The sequence below is a fragment of the Callospermophilus lateralis genome, chromosome 3, assembly GCF_048772815.1.
Source record: "Callospermophilus lateralis isolate mCalLat2 chromosome 3, mCalLat2.hap1, whole genome shotgun sequence".
NCBI lineage: Eukaryota > Metazoa > Chordata > Mammalia > Rodentia > Sciuridae > Callospermophilus > Callospermophilus lateralis.
In genome coordinates, this window is record NC_135307.1 from 87,034,261 (window position 1) to 87,055,127 (window position 20,867).

General features: G+C 53.6%; 2 protein-coding genes across 3 annotated transcripts; one reads left to right on the forward strand and one right to left on the reverse strand.

Moving 5' to 3' along the window:
* The first annotated feature begins 1,677 nt into the window (after positions 1-1,677).
* Pak6 (p21 (RAC1) activated kinase 6) lies at positions 1,678-11,396 on the forward strand. 2 transcript variants are annotated; one of them, XM_076848484.2, is made up of 8 exons: positions 1,678-1,881; positions 2,717-3,370; positions 7,836-8,333; positions 8,478-8,611; positions 8,908-9,034; positions 9,117-9,242; positions 9,724-9,858; positions 11,229-11,396. In XM_076848484.2, the coding sequence occupies exons 1-8, from the start codon at positions 1,678-1,680 to the stop codon at positions 11,394-11,396; spliced, it is 2,046 nt and encodes a 681-aa protein (XP_076704599.2). The 2 variants fall into 2 exon arrangements, with proteins under 2 accessions (XP_076704599.2, XP_076704600.1); XM_076848485.1 differs by lacking the exon at positions 9,724-9,858.
* Positions 11,397-16,506: 5,110 nt separating this feature from the next.
* Ankrd63 (ankyrin repeat domain 63) lies at positions 16,507-17,673 on the reverse strand. The gene has a single exon (XM_076849388.2). The coding sequence runs from the start codon at positions 17,671-17,673 to the stop codon at positions 16,507-16,509; it is 1,167 nt and encodes a 388-aa protein (XP_076705503.1).
* Positions 17,674-20,867: the final 3,194 nt, after the last annotated feature.

Below are 20,867 nucleotides of genomic sequence, written 5' to 3' on the forward strand. Positions count from 1 at the left end.
TATATTGGTCTCACATCTGTAGCTCTGCCTTTAGAGACTGTTAGGGAGATTCCTGGACCTCAAGGTCCAGAAAAGTGACTGGCATTTCAAGAGGTGTTCCATGAGTCCAGGTGGGCTCCTAGTGGGGAAATGGTGGGCTGTTCAGGTTCTCTGTCTTTCTGAGTGGACACCAGCACCCTCCTGGACCTGTGACTCTCTAGAATCTGTGAAAATGACCAGAGAAATGCTATTTCCAGAACAGAAGCCAAAAGAGAATGTGATAGCCCCATACTTAAGATCTTTGTATAGATGAGTAATCCAGACATTCAGATTGAGAAACATGCTAAGCTGGGTGAGGTACAATATATTTGTAATCCCAGCTACTCAGAGGCTGACGTAGGAGGACCATTGAGCCCAGAAGTTTGAGTCCAACCTGGACAACATAGTGAGGCCCCATATCTCTCTCTCTCTCTCTCTCTCTCTCTCTCTCTCTCTCTCTCTCACACACACACACACACACACACACACACACATACACACAAATGGAAACACATTTCATTTTTTCTTAAAACCTGGACGTGACCTTTCCTGAATCCACTGAACTATTTTAATCACTTTAGGTCCAAAAGCATTCAAGTAGGCACCCTGACCCTGTCTCCCATCAATATGTGGTTCCCTTTCACGGCTCTCCATGTGGCAAGGCTAGAGCCCTTTGGAAGTCACTTTCCCACCTAGGTTTCCAGTTTCTCCCTCTCAGAGCTAGTCACATTATCCTTTGCAGGCTCAGTAGGACCTCAGGCAAATGCCAGATCAGCAAGGTGAGGGGATGCTGGCTTGACACCAAGTGAGGTTTTGTGCAGTCAGAGTTCTGGGACCAGAGAGGAATCCCTAGGGAAGCGGGGCTGTCTGACTTCCCAGGAGAGCTTACCCTAGGATGGCTGACCTGAACCTACCCCAAGCTAATCGCCTTGGCTGAGGGCCTTTCTGGAGCTGAGACAAAGTACCTGGGAAGTATGGGAGCCCCTTGGGGGTTCCCTGATCCTGTGATGCATGGTCTCAATCTGGGCAACTAGCCCTAGTTAGTTGTCTTTTTATGAATGTTGTGTATCACATTAACAGGTTTTCTGTTGTTGAACCATCCTTGGACAAACCCAGACAGATTGTGATAAACAAAAGCTTTAACATACAGTTGGATTCAATTTGCTACTTTTGTTCAGGGGTTTTCATATTTATGTTCTTAAGTAAGATTGGTTCAAATTTTCCTCTTGTATTCTTATCTGATTGAAGAATCAGGGTCATACTTGCTTCTTAAAATGAGTCTACCAGCTTTCCTCCCTCTTTCCCCTCTTTTTAATTATTTGACAGTAGAATGATATTTGTAATGGGCTTTGGATTTTAAAAAACACACCCCCAGAGTCTGCCTCCTCAGCAGGATACTTGGCACAGACCAACAAACAGACACCTCTTTCCCTTGTTCCTAGTCTGCATTGGCTTATTTATGGCCCTTTTGTGTTTCCTGAGACTGTTTTGCTGGGAACCAGCCATTTCCCTGAGGAGGTAGGGATGACAGCAAAGGGCTAGGGATGGGTTCTGCTGGGGGAATAGGAGAGAGCTCTGTGCCTGGCACTCCAGCACCCACTGCAGCTACCCCGTGCTTCCTGGGCCAAAGCTCAACCTGACCCTCCCTTTGCAGGCACCATGTTCCGTAAGAAAAAGAAGAAACGCCCAGAGATCTCAGCCCCTCAGAACTTCCAACACCGTGTCCACACCTCCTTCGACCCCAAAGAGGGCAAGTTTGTGGGCCTCCCACCACAATGGCAGAACATCCTGGATACACTGAGGCGCCCCAAGCCCGTGGTGGACCCTTCACGTATCACACGAGTGCAGCTCCAGCCCATGAAGGTAAAGGGGGTGGGTGTGGATGGCGGCCAAGTTCAGCCTCTCCCATTCTGCAGAAAACGGCTGGTAAAACCCCAGAGGCACCTGGAGGAGCCACCTAGTTATCAGCGTGGATGAGCCAGCTGTCTTAATTTCCTGGTAATCAGTCTCTCTCCCTGGGGATCCAGGGAGGTAGAGTCTGGGGAGTCCTTTGCATGGTGATAGGGATGCCAGATTTAGCAAATAAAAGTACAAGATAGCCAATTAAATTTGAATTTTAGATAATAGTCTTTAATATGTTCCATGCGATATTTGGACCTATAATCTCAAAGGGATTGGCGCTTTCACAGACTGGGGCAATTCAGTTGTGGAGGTCCAGATGGGTATATCTAAGAGCCTGGTTAGGGTCTGGGTCATGGGCGCTGTCAGGGTAGGCCATGAAGCTAGTGAGTGTGGAGAGGGCCCCTGGACTGGTACTGGAGTTCTCAGCTGGGGGCTTTGCATATGACTCTGAAGGCCACAGATAGAACTAGAGAATGGCGCTCCCTTCCCCTGTGCGCCTCAGTTCCCCATGCTCAGCAGGCCACGCTACTTGTCATGTTGTAACCCCATGGTTACTCACCTGCCTGCCCTGCTGACAAAGACCTTCTCCCTGTATCCTTGCACACTGCACCAGCATAGGCCTGACTCATTCGGGGCTCTAGTAAATGACTGAAAAACCAATGAATGGGTGGATGATACAAAGGAGGTCCATAGGTGTTCCTCCCCAAGGCCCCAGAGAAGGCTGTGACCCTGGTCTCCAGGCCAGCCCTCCCTGCCTCGAAGGGGCTGCTCACACTCTTCTGTCTTCACTCTCTAGACAGTGGTTCGGGGCAGCTCGGTGCCAACAGATGGCTACATCTCAGGGCTGCTCAATGATATCCAGAAGTTGTCAGTCATCAGTTCCAATACTCTGCGTGGTCGCAGCCCTACCAACCGGCGGCGGGCACAGTCTTTGGGACTGCTAGGGGATGAGCACTGGGCCAATGATCCGGACATGTACCTCCAGAGCCCCCAGTCTGAGCGCACTGACCCCCACAGCCTCTACCTCAGCTGCAACGGGGGCACACCAGCAGGTCACAGGCAGATGCCATGGCCTGAACCACAGAGCCCACGGGTCCTGCCTAACGGGTTGGCCACCAAGGCACAGTCCCTGGGCCCTGCTGAATTCCAGGGTGCCTCACAGCGCTGCCTGCAGCTGGGCGCCTGCCTGCAGAACTCCCCACCTGGCACCTCACCCCCTATGGCTACAGGGAGGCGGGGCGTGAAGGCTGCCAAGCATGGCTCTGAGGAAGCCCGGCCACAGTCTTGCCTGGTGGGTTCAGCCACAGGCAGGCCAGGTGGCGAAGGCAGCCCTAGCCCGAAGGCCCAAGAGAACAGCCTCAAGCGCAGGTTATTTCGAAGCATGTTCCTCTCCACTCCTGCCACGGCACCTCCAAGCAGCAGCAAGCCAGGCCTTCCACCACAGAGCAAGGTAGGTCAAATGGAGCTTCCTTCTGGGGCTACTCAGGAGCACAAGGATCCTGGATTGGCAAATGGCCACAGGGAATGGGTATCAGAAACATAGGACCTGCCTGGTCTTTCCCACTTATAGAGTCAGGGTTAGGAAGAATGTGAGGAATCAAAATGATCAACAAACTAGGTCAACCTCAGCTGAGGATTGTACCCGGAACCAACTGAGCTCTTTCTTGTCCTCCAAAGGCTTAGTGTGTGGGAGTCGGAGGTTGTAAGCCAGGTTCTTTAACAAGAGTGGGGGTACCCTGGCTGACACCCCTGTGGGGTCTGGGAGGACCACTCCAGGAAGCAGACACTCCCCTGGCAAAGTAGCATCTTTAACCACAAGCCCAAAGCAGACCATCTTGATCTGCGATGCCCAGCAAGCCCCCAGGCTCCAGAAGAGGTGTGTGCTCCTGCCCCATCTGCCTCCCTCTTCTCAGAACTCTTCCCCAGCACGCCCCCAAGACCTGCAGAGGGGCTTCCTGGATGCATCTCCCTCAGGTGGCAGAAGTGTGCATAGTAACACCTCCAATGAGTAGTTCCTGTCATTCTACCTTGTTCCCTTTGTTCCTTTGCCTTTTCTTTTGGGTAGGAGTTGTTTTGTTTCATATTTCTGTAGTTATTTCTTCTCTAGTGTGTATGCTACCTGAAAATCCAGAGAATTGAATTTTCCCAGATCTGGAAACCGCAGGAGAACTGATTCCTGGCACTTGTGATGGCCTTAAATACACCTTTTTCTTGTGAGAAAGGAAAGAGTGAGGGAGTCCCAGTGGTGACTGTTTGGCAGGCAAATTGGAGCATGTTTTTGCTTCTTACCTACCCTATGGCATATCGTCCGTCCATAGACACAATCACATCTTTTCCCATTTGGCAAATGAGAGAACCTACTTAGTGCCTCCAATGAGTCAAGGAAGGAAACAGAACTTGCTCAGGACCGTGCATGCTGTCCTGGGACCTCTGGACTCTTTTTTGACTACAAAGCTTTACAACCATTGGCAGCCAGATGTCTTCTAGGTCCTGAGCATCGGGCAGAATGAGCTGTTGCTACAGCAACAGGGTTTTCAGTCAGGCCAAAGAAATAGTGGCTGATGTAGTGTGAGTGACTCCTGCCTCCTAGGACAGATTTGGGAACTAGATTTGGGAACAAGTCCCTGCTTCCCATGTTAGCATGAGTGTGTTCCAGCCTGAATGGGGGTGGGAGGTTTGGGAGGTGGCCAGGAACTACAGACTTTCTAGTTTCCTGCTGGCTGAGGCACCCAAGGAAAGTTCTGGGCTTCATGCACTCCAGTTCCTGTTTCACTAGGACAAAGGACAGTGGTTTGGGTTCTGCACAGGACATGGTTTGAAGTGTTCATGTCAGATCCCTGTGAGCTTAAGGGTCTCTGGAAGGCTGTGCACATGGGGAGATATCTCCCCACTCCAAACTAAGGTAGGAGCAGGGTAGTGCATACCACTAGGGAGGTGAGAATCCGAGCGGAGGTGAGAATCAGAGCTTGATCCCTCTCTGGTCTCATGGGAGTCCTGCTGGATGGGCTTCAGGGATTTGAAGAAAAGGAGTGCCAAAACTAGACTGGGCACTGACCTGCATCTGTTGGTTGCTGCCAACACATAGATGATGATCAGAGAGCACATTTTCTGAGTGAGGTCCACACTCGCAGACCAGCAGACAACCTCCTTAGCCCTGACCCTTTTTACAGAACCTTTTTTTTTTTTACAATACCCCACAGCCAGGCACAGGCCTGTTTGTCCCTATATGCTTAGAACCACCATGGGCCACCACTGCTGGGTGTACTGGGTGCCTCCACAGTAGCTGATAGTGGTCATCTTGGGCTTGGGGATAGCATAGTACCAAATCCAGAGGAGTGTTTCTTCTGGGTGCTTACCTTTCTAGATAAGTGCTCTCAAGCCAGACCTCTGAGTTGCTCTGAAAGCACTAGTGACATTCAGAGCAGATAGTCCTTTGTTATGAAAGCTGCCCTGTGCTTTGTAGCAGCATCCCTAGCTGGAACCCACTAGATGATAGTACCACTCCCAGTTGGACAACCAAACATGCCTCTAGATACTACCAAATGTCCCTTGAACAGAAAAATCAGACACACACACTCCCTGTCCTTGGCTGAGAAACAGTGATTTAAGTTGCAACACAGATGGGAAACATAAAGCTCTCCCATCCACCCCAGGCCACAAGCTCTCTGCACTGGACACCCAGGAGCTGGCTCTGGACACTCATGGTAGCTTCCACAGCAACAGCCAGGTCTTGGTGCCCTAGGCTCTCAGGCTACTAAGGCATGGCTGTGGGAGGTCTGAGTACAGCCTCAGGAGTCCTCTTGTCAGCCCCTGGCAGAACAGTCTATAATAACTCACTGTGGCTAAAGAGCAAAGTGAGCAGGACAGATAGGAGCTTTGGGGATGTAGAAGTGGTTCCACTTAGAATCAGAAGGGCAACATTGATCAAGCACCTACGTGTACCATATACTCACAGCAAGGACACATGGCAGCAACAGGACCACAGCAAAGTGGTAAGCCCTCCATGAATGGCTTTATTGCTTTTTAAAACTGTTAAGATACAGCCTCTGCCTTTAGGCACTTATGGTACAACCCACTCAGCTGGCAGTGGGAGACCTAAGGGCCAAGGAGGGAAAGGAAGCATCACTGCCTTGACATATGCCTCTTCAATTAGCTTCTTTTCCACAAGGTCTCAGTCGCACTAGAAACCATCAGTCCAGAGCCCGGAACAATTCCATCATGTGTTCCCCTTTTCCTTTCTTGGCATGGTTTGATAAGTGAAGACCCATCCAGCCCTACCTCCATAGCCCGAACTATGTTGGTGTAGGGCTCCTGACTGCACCATTCCACCCCTGGCCCCAAGATGCAGGCTTTGTCCCTGAATTAGGCCAGCACCAGCAGTAGCATCACCACAGGGGCCTTGACAGAGAGGAGAGGGAGGGAATCCTCTTCCTGGCTCCTCCATGTGGCTTGTCTCTTCACACATCCACAGAACTGTGGTCCATGGGTCTCTGCAGAAGTTCTGGAGGCCAGAGGTGAAAGACATCATTCATAGCCTTTTTTAGGAATTCCATGATGGAGAGAGGACAAGGGCCATTAGAGAAACCTGAAGAGGAGCTGTAGGTGGCCTTCAAGCTCTACCCCACCTCACATAGATGATGATCAGAGAGCACATTTTCTGAGTGAGGTCCACACTCGCAGACCAGCAGACAACCTCCTTAGCCCTGACCCTTTTTACAGAACCTCCGGGGACTGGCAAGGGTGATTGTGTGATAAAATGAGGCCTGTTGCCCCCCTCCTTCCCTCCCTGATCCTTTGACATCTCATGTAACCGCTGCTTTTAGGACATGACATCACAGACTCTGTACTGGCTATGCTGCCTTGACTTCCCCACCCTCCTCCACCTACCCACATCTACCCATATCTACCTAAATCCCCTTCCCACAACTCCTGGAAGCTTTCCGAGGCCATTAAAATACATCTCTACTCTAAGGACTATCTGAATCAGGCTCCAGTATACAGAAATCTGCAGTTTTTCTAGCTCCCCAGGTCACTGCACATAGCCCCTTCAGTTTTAGGGAGGATATTGGGCTTAGAAAGGGTGGCTTGTCTAAAGCAGACTAGTACTGAAGCTTAGATGCTGATGCCCCAGCCAAAAGTCCCGCTCATTCATTGTACAGAGAGAAAGAGTGTGAGGGTTAGCTGCTGGCAAAGGAACGGCCTTACTCTTTGACTATGCACACCAGGGATAGAGTAAGTCCAAGCAATTCTGGCAGGTTTCCTGGCTCTTGCCCTGCAAACGTTGAGCCTGTCAGAGGTAGGTGCCCCTCTGGTGCACAGGCAGGCATGGGCATGCAAAACCGTCACAGCATAGCCTTCTGCTGGCAGCACCCTACCCTACAGGGGCACCTGACCTGCCTGACCACCTGGCAAGGCCAGGAACTGTAGGGAGTGGAGCCCTGAAGCTGTCAGACCCTAGCCCTGCTTCTGGGAGCCCAGTCACAACTGGCCCTGCCCAGGGCCTCTTCCACCCACATGGGGAGCCTCAACCCAGCTTCTCAGAGTAGCTCCAGAGCACAGAAGCAGGACTTTGCCTCACAGTAGCCTCCCTGGGGCCCAGCTGTCATTCACCTAGGAAGAAATACCCAGCTGGAAGACACCCCAGGGACTTGGATCCTTCCCAGGAGCAGCAGAGTGAATGTAAAGAGTGTTGTTGGCCTGTTCACTTGGGAGTGTGGCAGGAATGGGGCTGCTTCCTGAATACGACTGGTTGGGCTTAGCTTCATTTGAAAATCTTTGCTCACAATATCTCCTCAACTTGTTCTGAAGCCCTGCCTGTATCCAGAGATCACAGTGGCTGCCCCTTGCCTCTGGGAAACTTGCTCCAAAATCTCCCATAGCCACGTCCCTACCTGTTTCTTTCCTTATCTTTGCAGCCCAACTCTGCTTTCCGACCACCACAGAAAGACTCCCCTCCAAGCCTGGTGGCCAAGGCCCAATCCTTGCCCTCAGAACAACCCATGGGGACCTTCAGTCCTCTGACCACCTCGGACACCAGCAGCCCCCAGAAGTCCCTCCGCATAGCCCCAGCCACTGGCCCACTTCCAGGTCGGTCTTCCCCGGCGGGCTCCCCCCGCACCCGGCATGCCCAGATCAGCACCAGCAACCTGTACCTGCCCCAGGACCCCACAGTGGCCAAGGGTGCCCTGGCTAGTGAGGACACGGGCATTGTGACACATGAGCAGTTCAAGGCTGCACTCAGGATGGTGGTGGACCAGGGTGACCCCCGACTACTGCTGGACAGCTACGTGAAGATTGGCGAGGGCTCCACAGGCATTGTTTGCCTAGCCCGAGAGAAGCACTCTGGCCGCCAGGTGGCCGTCAAGATGATGGACCTCAGGAAGCAGCAGCGCAGGGAGCTGCTCTTTAATGAGGTGGGAGGACAGGATGGGACATGGGTGGGGGCAACTGGGAGAGAAGTGAGCATATAACCAGGCCGCACATCTGCGGGCCTGGGTGGTCAGGTGGTCATGCCTCAGGGGCACTGTGCCAGCACTCAGGTTCCCCTTCACCCCCAGGTGGTGATCATGCGGGACTACCAGCACTTCAACGTGGTGGAGATGTACAAGAGTTACCTGGTGGGCGAGGAGCTGTGGGTGCTAATGGAGTTCCTGCAGGGCGGGGCCCTCACAGACATCATCTCCCAAGTCAGGTGGGCAGCTGGGAGGCTGGGGCCCTGAGGGAGGCTCTCCCCACCACTGCTTTGGAAGGGGGGTTGTGGTGCCTGTCATATTGTCTGAGGGACCTCCTACCTGTTGAGGTAACTGAGATCCAGAGATTTCAAGGGTGTGAGAAGAGAAAAGTAGCCCAGGGCTAGGGCCTGAGGGGGCTGCTGGACACATTGCCTGGGAGATGTGGGGCCTTGTGCCAGGACACCCTTCTTCCCAGTCCAGCTGCCCTGCTAAAGTTATCATTCTCTTCCCTCGTGGCCCTACTGACCTTGTCCAGGCTGAATGAGGAGCAGATCGCCACTGTGTGTGAGGCTGTGCTGCAGGCCCTGGCCTACCTGCATGCCCAAGGTGTCATCCACCGGGACATCAAGAGTGATTCCATCCTGCTGACCCTTGATGGCAGGGTAGGCCCTCCTTTCCTGCTCCTCTCTTGCATCTCTCCTCCTGGTCCTCCTGGCCCTCCATCTACTCCCCTTTCAACCCCAGGTGAAGCTCTCGGACTTTGGATTCTGTGCTCAGATCAGCAAAGATGTCCCTAAGAGGAAGTCCCTGGTGGGAACCCCCTACTGGATGGCTCCTGAAGTGATCTCAAGGTCTCTGTATGCCACTGAGGTAACCATGCAATTCCTCTGCCCTGAAGCTGTCAGACCCTAGCTGTCTTCCTTGCCCTGCTTCTGAGAGCTCAGTCACAGCCACAATAACTCCACAGTCCCCGCCACAGTAACTCTGGTTCTCAGGTACCCTCTCAGTCAGTACCTGGCACCCTTTCTGATGAGCTGCTGTAACCTAGACTTCACTTCTGGGAGTGGATCCTCCAACTATTCCCCCTCCACCAGCTCAATAGCAAAGTGGGGTGTGGCCAGGCTTCCCCAATCATGATGCCCTCTCTCAGAGACTGGCTGACAGTTCTATCCCTATGGTCTCTGGCCACTAATGCAGGAAGTAACAAACCACTGGGCAGCTGATCAGGGGAGGAAGGAGATAGGCACAAAGACACTAAGAAGAGTTGAGACCAGCTGCTTCTTCCCATCCAGCATGCTGCTACCAAGGGCCAGGCTACAGCAGTAGGATCAGGGATATTCTTCCCCTGCAGGTGGATATCTGGTCTCTGGGCATCATGGTGATTGAGATGGTGGATGGGGAGCCCCCCTATTTCAGTGACTCCCCAGTGCAAGCCATGAAGAGGCTCCGGGACAACCCCCCACCCAAGCTGAAAAACTTTCACAAGGTAGGTTGGTGTATAACGTGTGACCCCATAGACCCCATTCTTCCTGTGGTGAGAGGACTAGAGCCTATACTCCCATCCTCGCCCTCCACCAAAACCAGAGGGTTCAGTATCTTTCTCACACAAAACCTGCACCTGGATACAGAGCCCCATTTATGCACACACCCCCATGTTCATTCCAGTTTCCCAGCTACAGCAGCCAAGGTTCCCTGCAGCAGGCACTGACAGGTGCCCAGAGGCACCTATAAGCAGAGAAAGTAAGGAGTCTCTTCTTTCTAGGGCAGCGGGTGGAGGGGGACCAGAGAAGCCTAATTGAGCATCAACCCTTCTACCCCATTTGTCGGGACCCACACTGTGATACTGTGTTGCTGTCTATCATAGCAAATGGCTTGTCCTCCCCTATGGCACATTCTGACCAGAGGTAGAGCTTTCCCCTTAGAACCAGTATAAATGTGCATTATATTTAAGCCTTTCCTGCCAAATCCATCCCCAAACCTGCAGACTTTACCTGTGGTCACCCCCTGCTGGCAGTTCAACACAGGACTGCTAAATGGCACTGCCATCTGGTGGTTAGAGCAAGAATTGTCCCAGAGGGTTAAAGTCCATAACCAGCAGTTTTGTGACCCTCAAGACAGTCGGCTGGGAGGACCAACAGGAAACATCTTCCAAGACAACTGGAACCTGCACTAGTAACCCAAAATAAGCATATAGAGGAGACCTCCACATCTAATTCCCCAGAGGAGGTAGCCTTCTGTAGCAGCCTGACATCCCCAGATACCAGTTCAAAATGAACCAAGCCCTGCCTTAGAACAACAAAGAAAGCTCCCTTTTCAGGTCCCAGCTTGTACTTTTCTATTTTTCAAGTACTCCCTAATCTCTGTCCTCTTTTTTAGTCTTCACTTAAGCCTTATGTGGCAGACAAAAGAGGCATTCTTCATCATTAGCCCATTCTGCAGATAAAACTAAGGTCTGGAGAAAATTTCAACTTGCCTGAGATCAGGGATAGATCTGGACCCAGGACTGGATTATTGATGCCAGTTCCCTGCTCCTTCCGCAGAGCCACAGGGCCTGAATACTGAGAGCTTTGTGAAGCCAGCCAGTGGAGTGGGCTGTACATGGACCCAGCTTCCTAGAGTCCCAGACATCTTAATTCCATTGCTTGGCAACTCCCATTACAGGTGAACTGGCCACAGTTCCAGGACTGATGCATCCTCGTTTACCTATTTGATAATCAAACAAGCTCTGAGCCTGGGAGGAACCAGGAAGTAAGCAACAAGAGAATTCGAAACTTTCAAACAATAATAGGCCAGGCAGTCAGGTCATTCCAAAGTAATTGCAAACCATGACTTCCCCTGGTTGCCCTGTCTCCACAGGTATCCCCAGTGCTACGAGACTTCCTGGAGCGGATGCTGGTGCGGGATCCCCAAGAGAGAGCCACTGCCCAGGAGCTCCTGGACCACCCTTTCCTGCTGCAGACAGGGCTGCCTGAGTGCCTGGTGCCCCTGATCCAGCTCTACCGCAAGCAGACCTCCACCTGCTGAGCCCACTCTGAGTGCACCTGCCACCTGTGCCCCACAGGCAGGGGACACTGGGCATCCAGCCCTCCAGCAGGGCTTGTCTGCCTCATTCTCTCAGTATTCTCTCCAAAGATTGAATGTGAAGTTCCACCCCTATCCTATTGCCCCTTTGCCCACTGGGCCAGGCCGGACCTGCCCCCTTGGTCTCTCTCCCTCCCCAAAGAATCCCCAGTTGCCTTTGGGATGATGGAGACCCCCTTCTGCAGGATTACCCTTTGTTATTTGCACAGGGATATTTCTAAGAAACAGAGACCAGCACTCCTAGCCTCTGTGGTCGGCAAGCAGAAAAGGCTGCTGCAGACTTTTTAAAGGTAGTTGTATACTAGCATCTCAAGCCACCCAAGAGGGCCAATTTCCCATCTTCACATGGATACTTGCTGTTCTCAGCTCCACCTTCAAGCCTTGGGGTCTCAGAGGGCCACAGGGAAGGTTTTTATTACCTGAACCCTACTTCCTCCCTTGGTCTAACTTCCTAAAGGCACAGTCCTGCCTATACCTGCTCCCTGCCCCACCTGTACTGCCTCTCCCCACACAGCCTATCAGAACTGTGAAAGGCCTGCTCCTAGGCCGCGGGAGGGGAAAGGGGGCATTTTCTGAGTGAAAGAGAAAGAATGGGGTTGGTGGTAAAAGTGGCCTCACTACAGGTTGGAGAGAACACCACGTGTGTGTGAGTATGTGTATATGAAAGGGGAGGAAGGACCCAATGGCCTGTGTCCCTTCAGTTACCCGCAGCCAGCTTCAGGAGGGCTATCCGAACCTCTTCTCCCACTAGGCTCAACTCTGAAGGGACCCGCTTTCTTGGCCTGGCTCCCTACCTCTCAAGTCCCATGTTTCTTTTTAATCAGTGAATTGAGTCCACCAATGCTGGGGACTCACAAGATTCCTGAGTCTCTTCCATACTGTGGAGTCTGAGAGCCAGAGACAGGAATAGTAAGGTGATAAACTTAGTTTTCCTGTCAGCTTCATCTCAATAGCCAGGTCATCAGGGACCTGTCCTTCAGACTCTGGGCTGGGACAGAAGGTATACCACCTCTTGGGGGTCCATCACATCAGAAGGGGCACCCCATCTGTGTGAACCTGCTGCCCCAGCTGCCTCTGCAGACCCTTGCCCCCTTATCCTCCTTCCCTCTCTACCTTCTAGGCTATTGTGAGACAGGGAAGGCCAGGGAAGAATTCCAGCTGTCTGGACCCTTTCCAGATAATATTTTTAGATCTCTCTGTCCCCTAGTGATCAGCTTTAGGGCAAAGAAATTTTTTTTAAGGGTCAGAGTTTTAAAAACAAAAGGATCTTCCCTAGAAATTTTTGTGAATTGTTTGCACTTGTGCCTGTTTTAAATTAAACTGAGTGTTTAAACTGCTGGGCTTCCTGCTGTCTAGTATTGGAGCCAGGCTGTCGTGGAGCTGAATGCCCTGGAGTGGGGATCTGGTGGACTTCCCAGCAGTCACTTGAGTCCACAGGACACCCAATTTCCCTGTTGACCTATGGGCTCTGGGAATAAATGTACAGTAGGGCAACAGGAAGTGAAAGGCTTTTGGGACTGAAACACAAGAAACAGACAGGGTTCCTTCCCAGAGCTGATGATCCTTTCTGCATCAGCTTCTCCCTTCTTCTGCCCTGGACCTCAAACTGTTCATAGGAAGTGGCCTGAAACTGTGCCCAGTGAGAAAGCAGTCCTGTTTCATTTCTCAGAACCAAAGGAAACAATGCAGAGAAGTGGCTAGAAATCAAGAAACCTGGGGTCCAGTCCTGAGTGGGAGGTTGGTAAAATTGCCTTTCAACTTCTGGCTCCAACATTAATTCCATCCCTTCCTTCCAGAGATTATACCCAACCCAGGGTTCACTGAAACTCCTTAGCCAGGAGTAAGGGGTCATGCAGACTGTCTCCCACTCCCACAGCATTCCCACCCAGACTGCAACCCCAGTACCACCAGCTCAGTTGGAAGCAGCCCCTGTGACCTACCTTCAGAAGTCCACCACAGCAGAATGGGCAGGGTGGGAGCTGATGAAGGCAGGAGCTTCCACAGGAAGCGCGTATACCCTTCCATCCCTCCAAAGGGAGCCAAGAGTCAAGAGAGGGTGGTAAGGCAAAGAGAGGCCAGTTTCACAATGGAATAACACTGGGTTTATTAACTATTCTTTTGAATTCCACTAGTCTTTTTGCCATACAGTATCACTCCAGAAAGGTGTGCAAACGTCCTTTAGTCTCCCACACATATCAGTACTGAATTCTAGTGGCCTGGGTGACTCTTCACAAAGATGAAAGCAACAAGAACAGGAAAAGCAAAATACTTAGCAAAGTCTCTTCTACAGTGGAGTGAGCTAGAGAGGACCCCAACCTCAATGGTTCCAGGCTGACAATGAGAGGCTGTTGAGGGAGCTAAGTGTGGTGAGACATGGGAATTCTGCACAGAGACGGACCTAGAAAGGAGTTTGCAAGGACAGCAAGGCAGGCAGACATAGTTCAGACAGGGAGGATCTGCTGTGGCTATTTAGAAACATCACTTTCACCACTAAGCTCTTGGCCACTCCATAGAGTGAAACCCTCATGGCTGTTTACCCAATAAAGAGGGCCTGAGGTGACATTCACCCAGAAACTCACACGACAGCGGCACTGAAAAGATGATAGTACCTCTGATACAATGTGTGACCCAGGCCTCTTGCTGTTTTTAAGTCAAAATACTTGTATTCTTACACCACTGAAAACTTCATTAATTAACACAGTTGAAAAGGGCATAAGTTGAGCAAGCAAAGATCCACAAAGAAGCAGTTTGCACTTGGGTGTCCAATTATCCCCCATCCCACCCATGACTCACTCTCTCAGGCTTTTTGGACACTCTGATTTGTTCACTCACCACCCAGACAAGAGGACTGAGAAGAGGCATATCATAGGAAAACAGTGCATAATTGGCATGTCCCAAGATTCAGAAACCATAAGGGAAAGGTCGGGAGCTCCAGTTTTGGGGGGAAAACAGGAGCTCTTAAGGCTGGAAGCCTTAACTTGGAGGATTAACTTGGGGGTCTTAGTGAAGGGTCTGGCACATGCTACAGTGTGAGTTTTTTCCCGTTGTCCCAGTGAAGTGACTTCAAGTATCCGGATTTAATTTCTACAAGAGGAAGAGGATTCCACGGGTGAATGCCCACCGAGGGAAAAGTACACAGCGGTGATGATCCCAAATAAAATCAGAAGGCTGAGCCCCGAGCCAGGACGCAGCGAGGCAGATCTGCCACCAGGGGGCACCGGGAATCATGTCCAGTGTATGGGCTCCCGCGGCCTCGGAGAAGCCTGGGGGGTGGGGTAGGTGTAAGGATTAGCGATGACACCTGCACAAGGCCCCACCTGACTCCCTTCCCACCCCTCAATCCCAGACCCATTATCTCTTTGACCGGTTCGTTTAGAGTTACTGGTGAGAAACCTTCTGTTCCACAAAGACATCTTGAAAAGACCCCATCGTAGACAGGTGAAGGGCCTCACGCTCAGCCATGGGGGTTCACAAAAAGAGCCCCACCTGAGCCCCCCCGCAGACTGGGCGCACTGACACCTTTGCTGACGCTTCCACAGTGTGGTGTAGGGCTCAGCGATTTTCCTGACCCCCTCCTCCCGCCCCTGGCTAGGCGGGTACAAAGAGTAGGAGGACGGAGGCAGGGAGGGAGGGGACAAAGGACCAGACCAGGAAAGGGCCCTTAACCATGTCTCCGCGGTGGCCTCTGACTCACTAATCTGCCCAGTAATAAAAGCTGGAAGCTGCGCAGGGCCTGCATCCCACGCGGTGGGGCAAAGGCAGGGGTCCTTGGTCTCGACTTCTACCATCCATCATCGGCCCTGCCCTCCATTAACAGCCCAGCGAGAAGCAGGAGACGTTTAACAGGCTCCTTCCAGCTCTCCCCCCGAGTTTGATGTAATTTAAACCCGGACCTGCGGCTCGTGTGGGCTCCCGACTCCCGCGCGCAGCCGTTTAACGTCGCAAACACTTCAGTCAATTATCCCCCTCGCGGAGCTTCTATTTAAAGAGATATTGTCAGGTTCTTAAGCCTCGGATCAGACCTGCTGCTTTATGCTTCATATACAAAGACTCAAAACAAGAGTTCTTTGAGGGTTGGAAAAAATGCAATTAAGCAAAGCCTTCGCAATCGTTCTACCCTGCCGGAGCACCCACGTGCTGATCGCAGGGAGCTGGAAAGCGGTGGGGGCGGGGAAGTGCTAAGTCCTTTCCATTTCGAGTGAATGGATATAAGGGTGGGCCAGGGCTTGAACCTCCAAGATGAAATTTAAATGCATCTGGCGCCGAGGAGAAGGCAGAGTTGAGCTGGGTAGGATTTTGGGGGGGACAGTTACCCTATAACGTGAAAGAAGTTGAATCCCAGGTCTGTCTGGGACAGAGGCAGAGGGAGTTTGTTACCTAGAAACTGGCTCAGGGGACAAGTGGTGACCAATATCAGAGGTGCTCTTGTCCCCCCTAAAAAAAAAAAAAAAAACTGCTTTGTAAAGATGCAGGAATTTCTAACCCAGAAAACCTTAAAGAGCCAGATTTCTTCCTAATCAGCCTTGTGTCCATAAAGACTCTGAGGGCCCTGGGGCCTCCCCCTTCTCTAACTTAGGAGGAAGGGAGATTTTGGTAGCTTGCACATTATCCTCAGCATCAGTAGGCAAAGAGGGCTAGGCCTTGGTTCTCCAAAGCCAATTTTGACATTTGCCTGGTTACCAGGGTATTGAGAAACTCACCAGGGGAAAGGGACCCGGCAGAAACCTAGGCAGACTGAGTCTTTGGGGTTAGAGTGAGGGTCCACCTTCCTGGAGGAAGACTGAAGCTATGAACCAGTCTTCCATATCTCACCTTCTGATAATAGAAAAGGCAGGTAGTAGGAAAGATGAGAGATCTAGACAAGGAATACCAAAGAGCACAAACGAGGGGTCCCTTCCTTCTGATGAAAGTCTTGCCTTGGCAGTGGGGACAGGTTTGCAGATGGGGAGGGACTCCAGGAACAGGCTGCTGGAAAGTAAGGGACCTGGATAAAAGGGAGAAATCCCAGTGGAGCAGACAAGAGATTAGGGGAGCAGGGCTTAGTCCTTCACCTTTATGGCTGAGCCTGCACCACCACAGCCTCTGAGCCCCCTTGCCAAGGCTTCGGCCCAGGCACCGAGTGGAGCAGAGCGTTGGCCTCTAACTCCGGACCACTATCAGGCCCTGAAGCCTCCCCGACCAGGCTGGGGATGTCTGGAGCTGTGGAACGTCGGCGCAAACCCAAGCGGCCAGAGCCCGTGCCGCCCTCCGGGTGGGGACTAAGGCCAATGGGGGCTTGCACTAAGGTTGGGGGCGCTCCCTCCAGCACCTCATGTGAGCGCCACCGCCCAGCCCCCGAAGACTGGGGTGAGTTTGGTAGGGCCATTAGGGCCCCCGCCCGTAGACGTGCTGCCTCCTCCTCGGTCATGGTACCCAGGGCCAGGCTCATGCTCCGGCCCAGCTCTGGCCGCTCGCTGCCCTGTGCCCGGTGCCGGCCCGAGCCCTTGCCTGTTGAGCCAGCCTCACCACCATGGCCGTGGCCGTGACCGTGGCCGTGGCCGCCCGCCGCTCTCGCAAAGCGCGCCAGTAGAGGCCGCGGTAGGCGGCGGGGGCTGGGTCGTCGACGCTCTGGGCTGGGTTCAGGGGCCGGGCGGCCAGGGGGACTGTCGGAGTTGGAGCCCCGGGCCGCTGCGGCGGCTGCGGCTCGGCCCCAGGGCCCGGTGAGGGCCTGCACACAGGTCCCATGGCCACGGGCTGCGGCCAGCTGTAGGGCTGTGAGGCCCGCACGATTGGTGCGGTCGAGACGAAGGCCGAGGCGGCGGAAGGAGCGCACCAGGAACTCAAGCACTGCCCCGTGGCCGCACGCCGCCGCCCACATCACAGGGCTGTTGCCTGCTGAGTCGGCTGCCTCGGGGTCGCCGCTGAACTGTACCAGCAGCTGCACGGCGTCCAGGTGGCCTCGCTCGCATGCCAGGCTGAGTGCCGTGCGCCCGCGCTCATCCCGCAGGTTCACCGCCGCACCCTGCTCAAGCAGTAGTCGCACAAAGCGCGCGCGCATCGCGGGGTCTGGCAGCCCCACGGCCACCATAAGCGGCGTGCGACCCTGTTCTGCGCGGCAGTCGATGATGCTGCGGTCCAGTGCGTCCAGCACAAAACGGGCCAAGTGCACTTTGCCCGCCTGCATGGCCTCCAGGAAGGTGCGCGTACCCGCTCGGGGACATAAGTCCTTGGGCTTAAGCATGATCTCGACAGCCGCGCCGGGGCGGCCCGGCAAGTCCGCACGGGGGCGCCCCTGTTCCCGCTCCCCGCGGGGCTACAGCCCCAGCCCGCGCTCCGGTCCGCTTCCTCCGCGCGTGGGCTGCTGAGGCTGAGGTCCCGAGGTTCCTATCCCGATATATCAGCGGCTTGGGCAGCTCTTAAGCCAAACGCCTGGCGCCTCGCTGCTTCCTCTCCAGGTTTCCCCCCTGGAGGTGTGGGTTGCTCGCTACTCCGGGGTCCTCTCCTGGTCCACCACTAGACAAAAGCCCAAGCTTGGTACCCTCCTGAGTCTCCTGACGGTGTTACGGTGTCCGACGCCCCTTGGTCCCTTGTGGCTTGGAGCCACACCACTCACCCGCACACCGGGCAGCCCCCGCTCCCCTGCTGAGACGGTGGCGCCCGCCGTGCGTGCCTGCCTCCAACCCAGGCGGGGCGCGCCGCTCCTCAAGCTGCTGGCGCCGTTCCTCCGCCTCCTCCCGTCTTGCGGGGGCCGGGCCACGCCGGGGCGCTAGCTTCTTACTTAGGGGGTTCAACGGCGCGGGAGCAGCCGGCCGCCTGGATACCTGGCTTTATAGCCTCGGGGGTCTCCATGGCAATCGCTGTCCAAGAAGCGTGCTGCACCGTCAGGGCAGAGACAGATCGGGCTGGGGAGACCGCCCCTGACCCCCACCCCTTTGTGGGCCGTAAAGTTGGGGAGCGGCTCCTCCTCCGCGCTCCCCTGGGAATGCAGCGGTGGTTGCGGGGCGAAGGCGGGGGCTGTTCGCAGGGGGCCACATGCACCCGGCCGGGCCAATCCCAAAGTTGCAGTCTTCTCTCCCCGCCCTCCGCCTCCACTGGAGTCAGTGCCCTAGGCTCCTTAGAAACTGTCGGGACCGCGGCTCGTCGGGGAAAATTGAGAGCTGCCTCCAGCGGTCCTGGGTGAAAGGAAACGGTACCACAACAGGGCAGAACTAGACCATGCACAAGCTGGGGGTGGCGGCGAAAGGCAAATGAGGCACTTGTGCAGCGGACGGGGGATGGGGGAGCTCAGTGTGGCTGGGAACTGCCACCCGAAGTGCAGCGGATCACGCCGTCACACACAATTGTGCCTCCCGCACAGGCTCACTTGGAGCAGGGAGGGGGGCGCGCTCTCCAATTTCAGACGTCTCCAACCTTGACAAACGCTATCGCGTGCCAGCTCCCAGTGGCTGCAGGGAGTAGACTACGCGGCAGTGGAGTCCCAGGGCAGAAGCCCTAGGACCCGAGAGTGTTGCAGTCGCGTTAGGACTCCTCAGCATTACCTCCCAGCTCCTCCAGCACCTGGCGCCACCCGCAGAAAGCGAGAAACACAAGCACAGGGCTCTGGCTCTGGTTCTAACTGACCTCTAAGGAAAAGAGGAGATCATGAGATCTATCTTCCATTAGATGTGCGGAAAAACTGCCCCATCTCCTCTCATTCTGCCCACTACTGCTCAGCCCCAGGGAGGGGAACACCACAGGCATAGGTTGAGGGAAGTTAGGGTGTCTCAGAGCGCTGGGAAGTGTGGAGAGGGTGAGTAGGCTTGGAATGGATAGTTTCAAAGTAAGAGTGAACCAGGCATCAATTACTGAATTTACTGAGGCTTGATGAGCAGGGCATTGTGTTCCCAGCCGTGAAAAATACAGAGGTAAAAGCTAGGTTCTGGAAGAAACAGACTTCCTCTCTAAAGTGGAAGACAATGCCAGGATATAACTAGCTCCTGTTATCATCTGAGGGTTGAGTAAGATGGAGTTGTGGGGAGGGGAGAGCTTTGGGTCTTCTGAAGATAGGGAGCAGATTGGGTCCTTGGCTCCTAAGAAATGAGGGAGACAGTTCTGACAGGGGACTGTGGAGGCAAAGGCACTGAAACAGGAAAACACCTGTAGGGAGCAGTGTTGAGAGCTGCTTTAAGATGTCCTGTCCCATAAAAGACAAAGAGATTCAGGGAAGAATGAAGGCCACCCAAGCAGAGCAATGGTAAGATGCTGTGCAGGAGGTGTGCTGGGAAGGTATGAGGTGAGGAGAGCAGGTGCTGCTGGGAAGATTTTGGGCCCATGAACCTCTCTTTAGCCCAGGCTCCATGGACACGCACTTATGCTCCAGCCATGCCCTGTAGTAGGGGTTTTCTACTCTACTCTGCCATGTATACCTGTACATGCTAAAAGCACCCCTTACTCTTTGTGCATTTTTTAAAAAGCCTTTGGCCAGGGGTCTGCCAGTTTTCTTTTATGATGTTATGGAAAGGGCACAGTATTTGATAACAAAGTTAAGTTCCAGCCTAGAGGAATGTGCTAGTAGGGTGACCCCAGGCCTTCACATTTTCGATGCTAATACCAGCCCTACCTGCTCCACAATAGAGCAGGGAACAAGCTACTGCATGTGGAAAAGCACTGCATGGAAACCCTTAAAGCCCAGTACTCCCCTCACTCCATACCAAGCAAGACTCTCCAGCCTCAGTAAGGCAGGGATGCTTTCCCTCTTTACTCAGTAGATGAAAGGCTCCCCTGCCCCTCTTTAGGACTGTTTCCCTTTTCAACAGCATAAGGAAAATGGCTTTTTTCCTTCCTGTCTGCTTCCAGGGTCAGGGGAAGGGGTATCTCTGGAATCTATGTGTGATAGGCCAGGCTATGTACCCCCCCGCACCCCCAAGTGGAGAAGAGAAGCAGGAGAAAGCCTGCACCAAGGAGGTGCACTGGGCCCTAAAGAGCCAGGCCCCTCCTTCCTGAGCCTCCTTGAGCCAACTCAGCTTCTATACCTCAGTTCCCTGTGATGGATGGAGACAGATCCAGGGAAGAGGAGGAGCTGCAGCAAGGCCACTTTAGGGTTTCACCTTGCCTGTGCTGGTTCTCTCTGGAAGGTACAGCCTGTTCCATTGGCCCCAGATGGCATGGCTGACCCAGCCAGGCCTACAGCGGGATGGGTTGTGGTGCCAGGTCTCAGGTCCTGGAGCCTCTGCTCTGACTTCCTTTCCTATGGGCTCAGTATGTTCTGAACAGAAAAGAAATAGCAAAGCTGAAAAAAGCTGAGACTTTGCTGCAGAGCATAGAGGCACCAGCAGCCAGAATTAGAAGCTGTCGCTTAGAGAGCTGAAGCCTGACAGAAGAAGGAGCTGAGGCAGGCAGGGGGCAGGCAGGCACTCCACACACCCCCTCCCCTCCCACTTGCCCAACCTCTCCGCT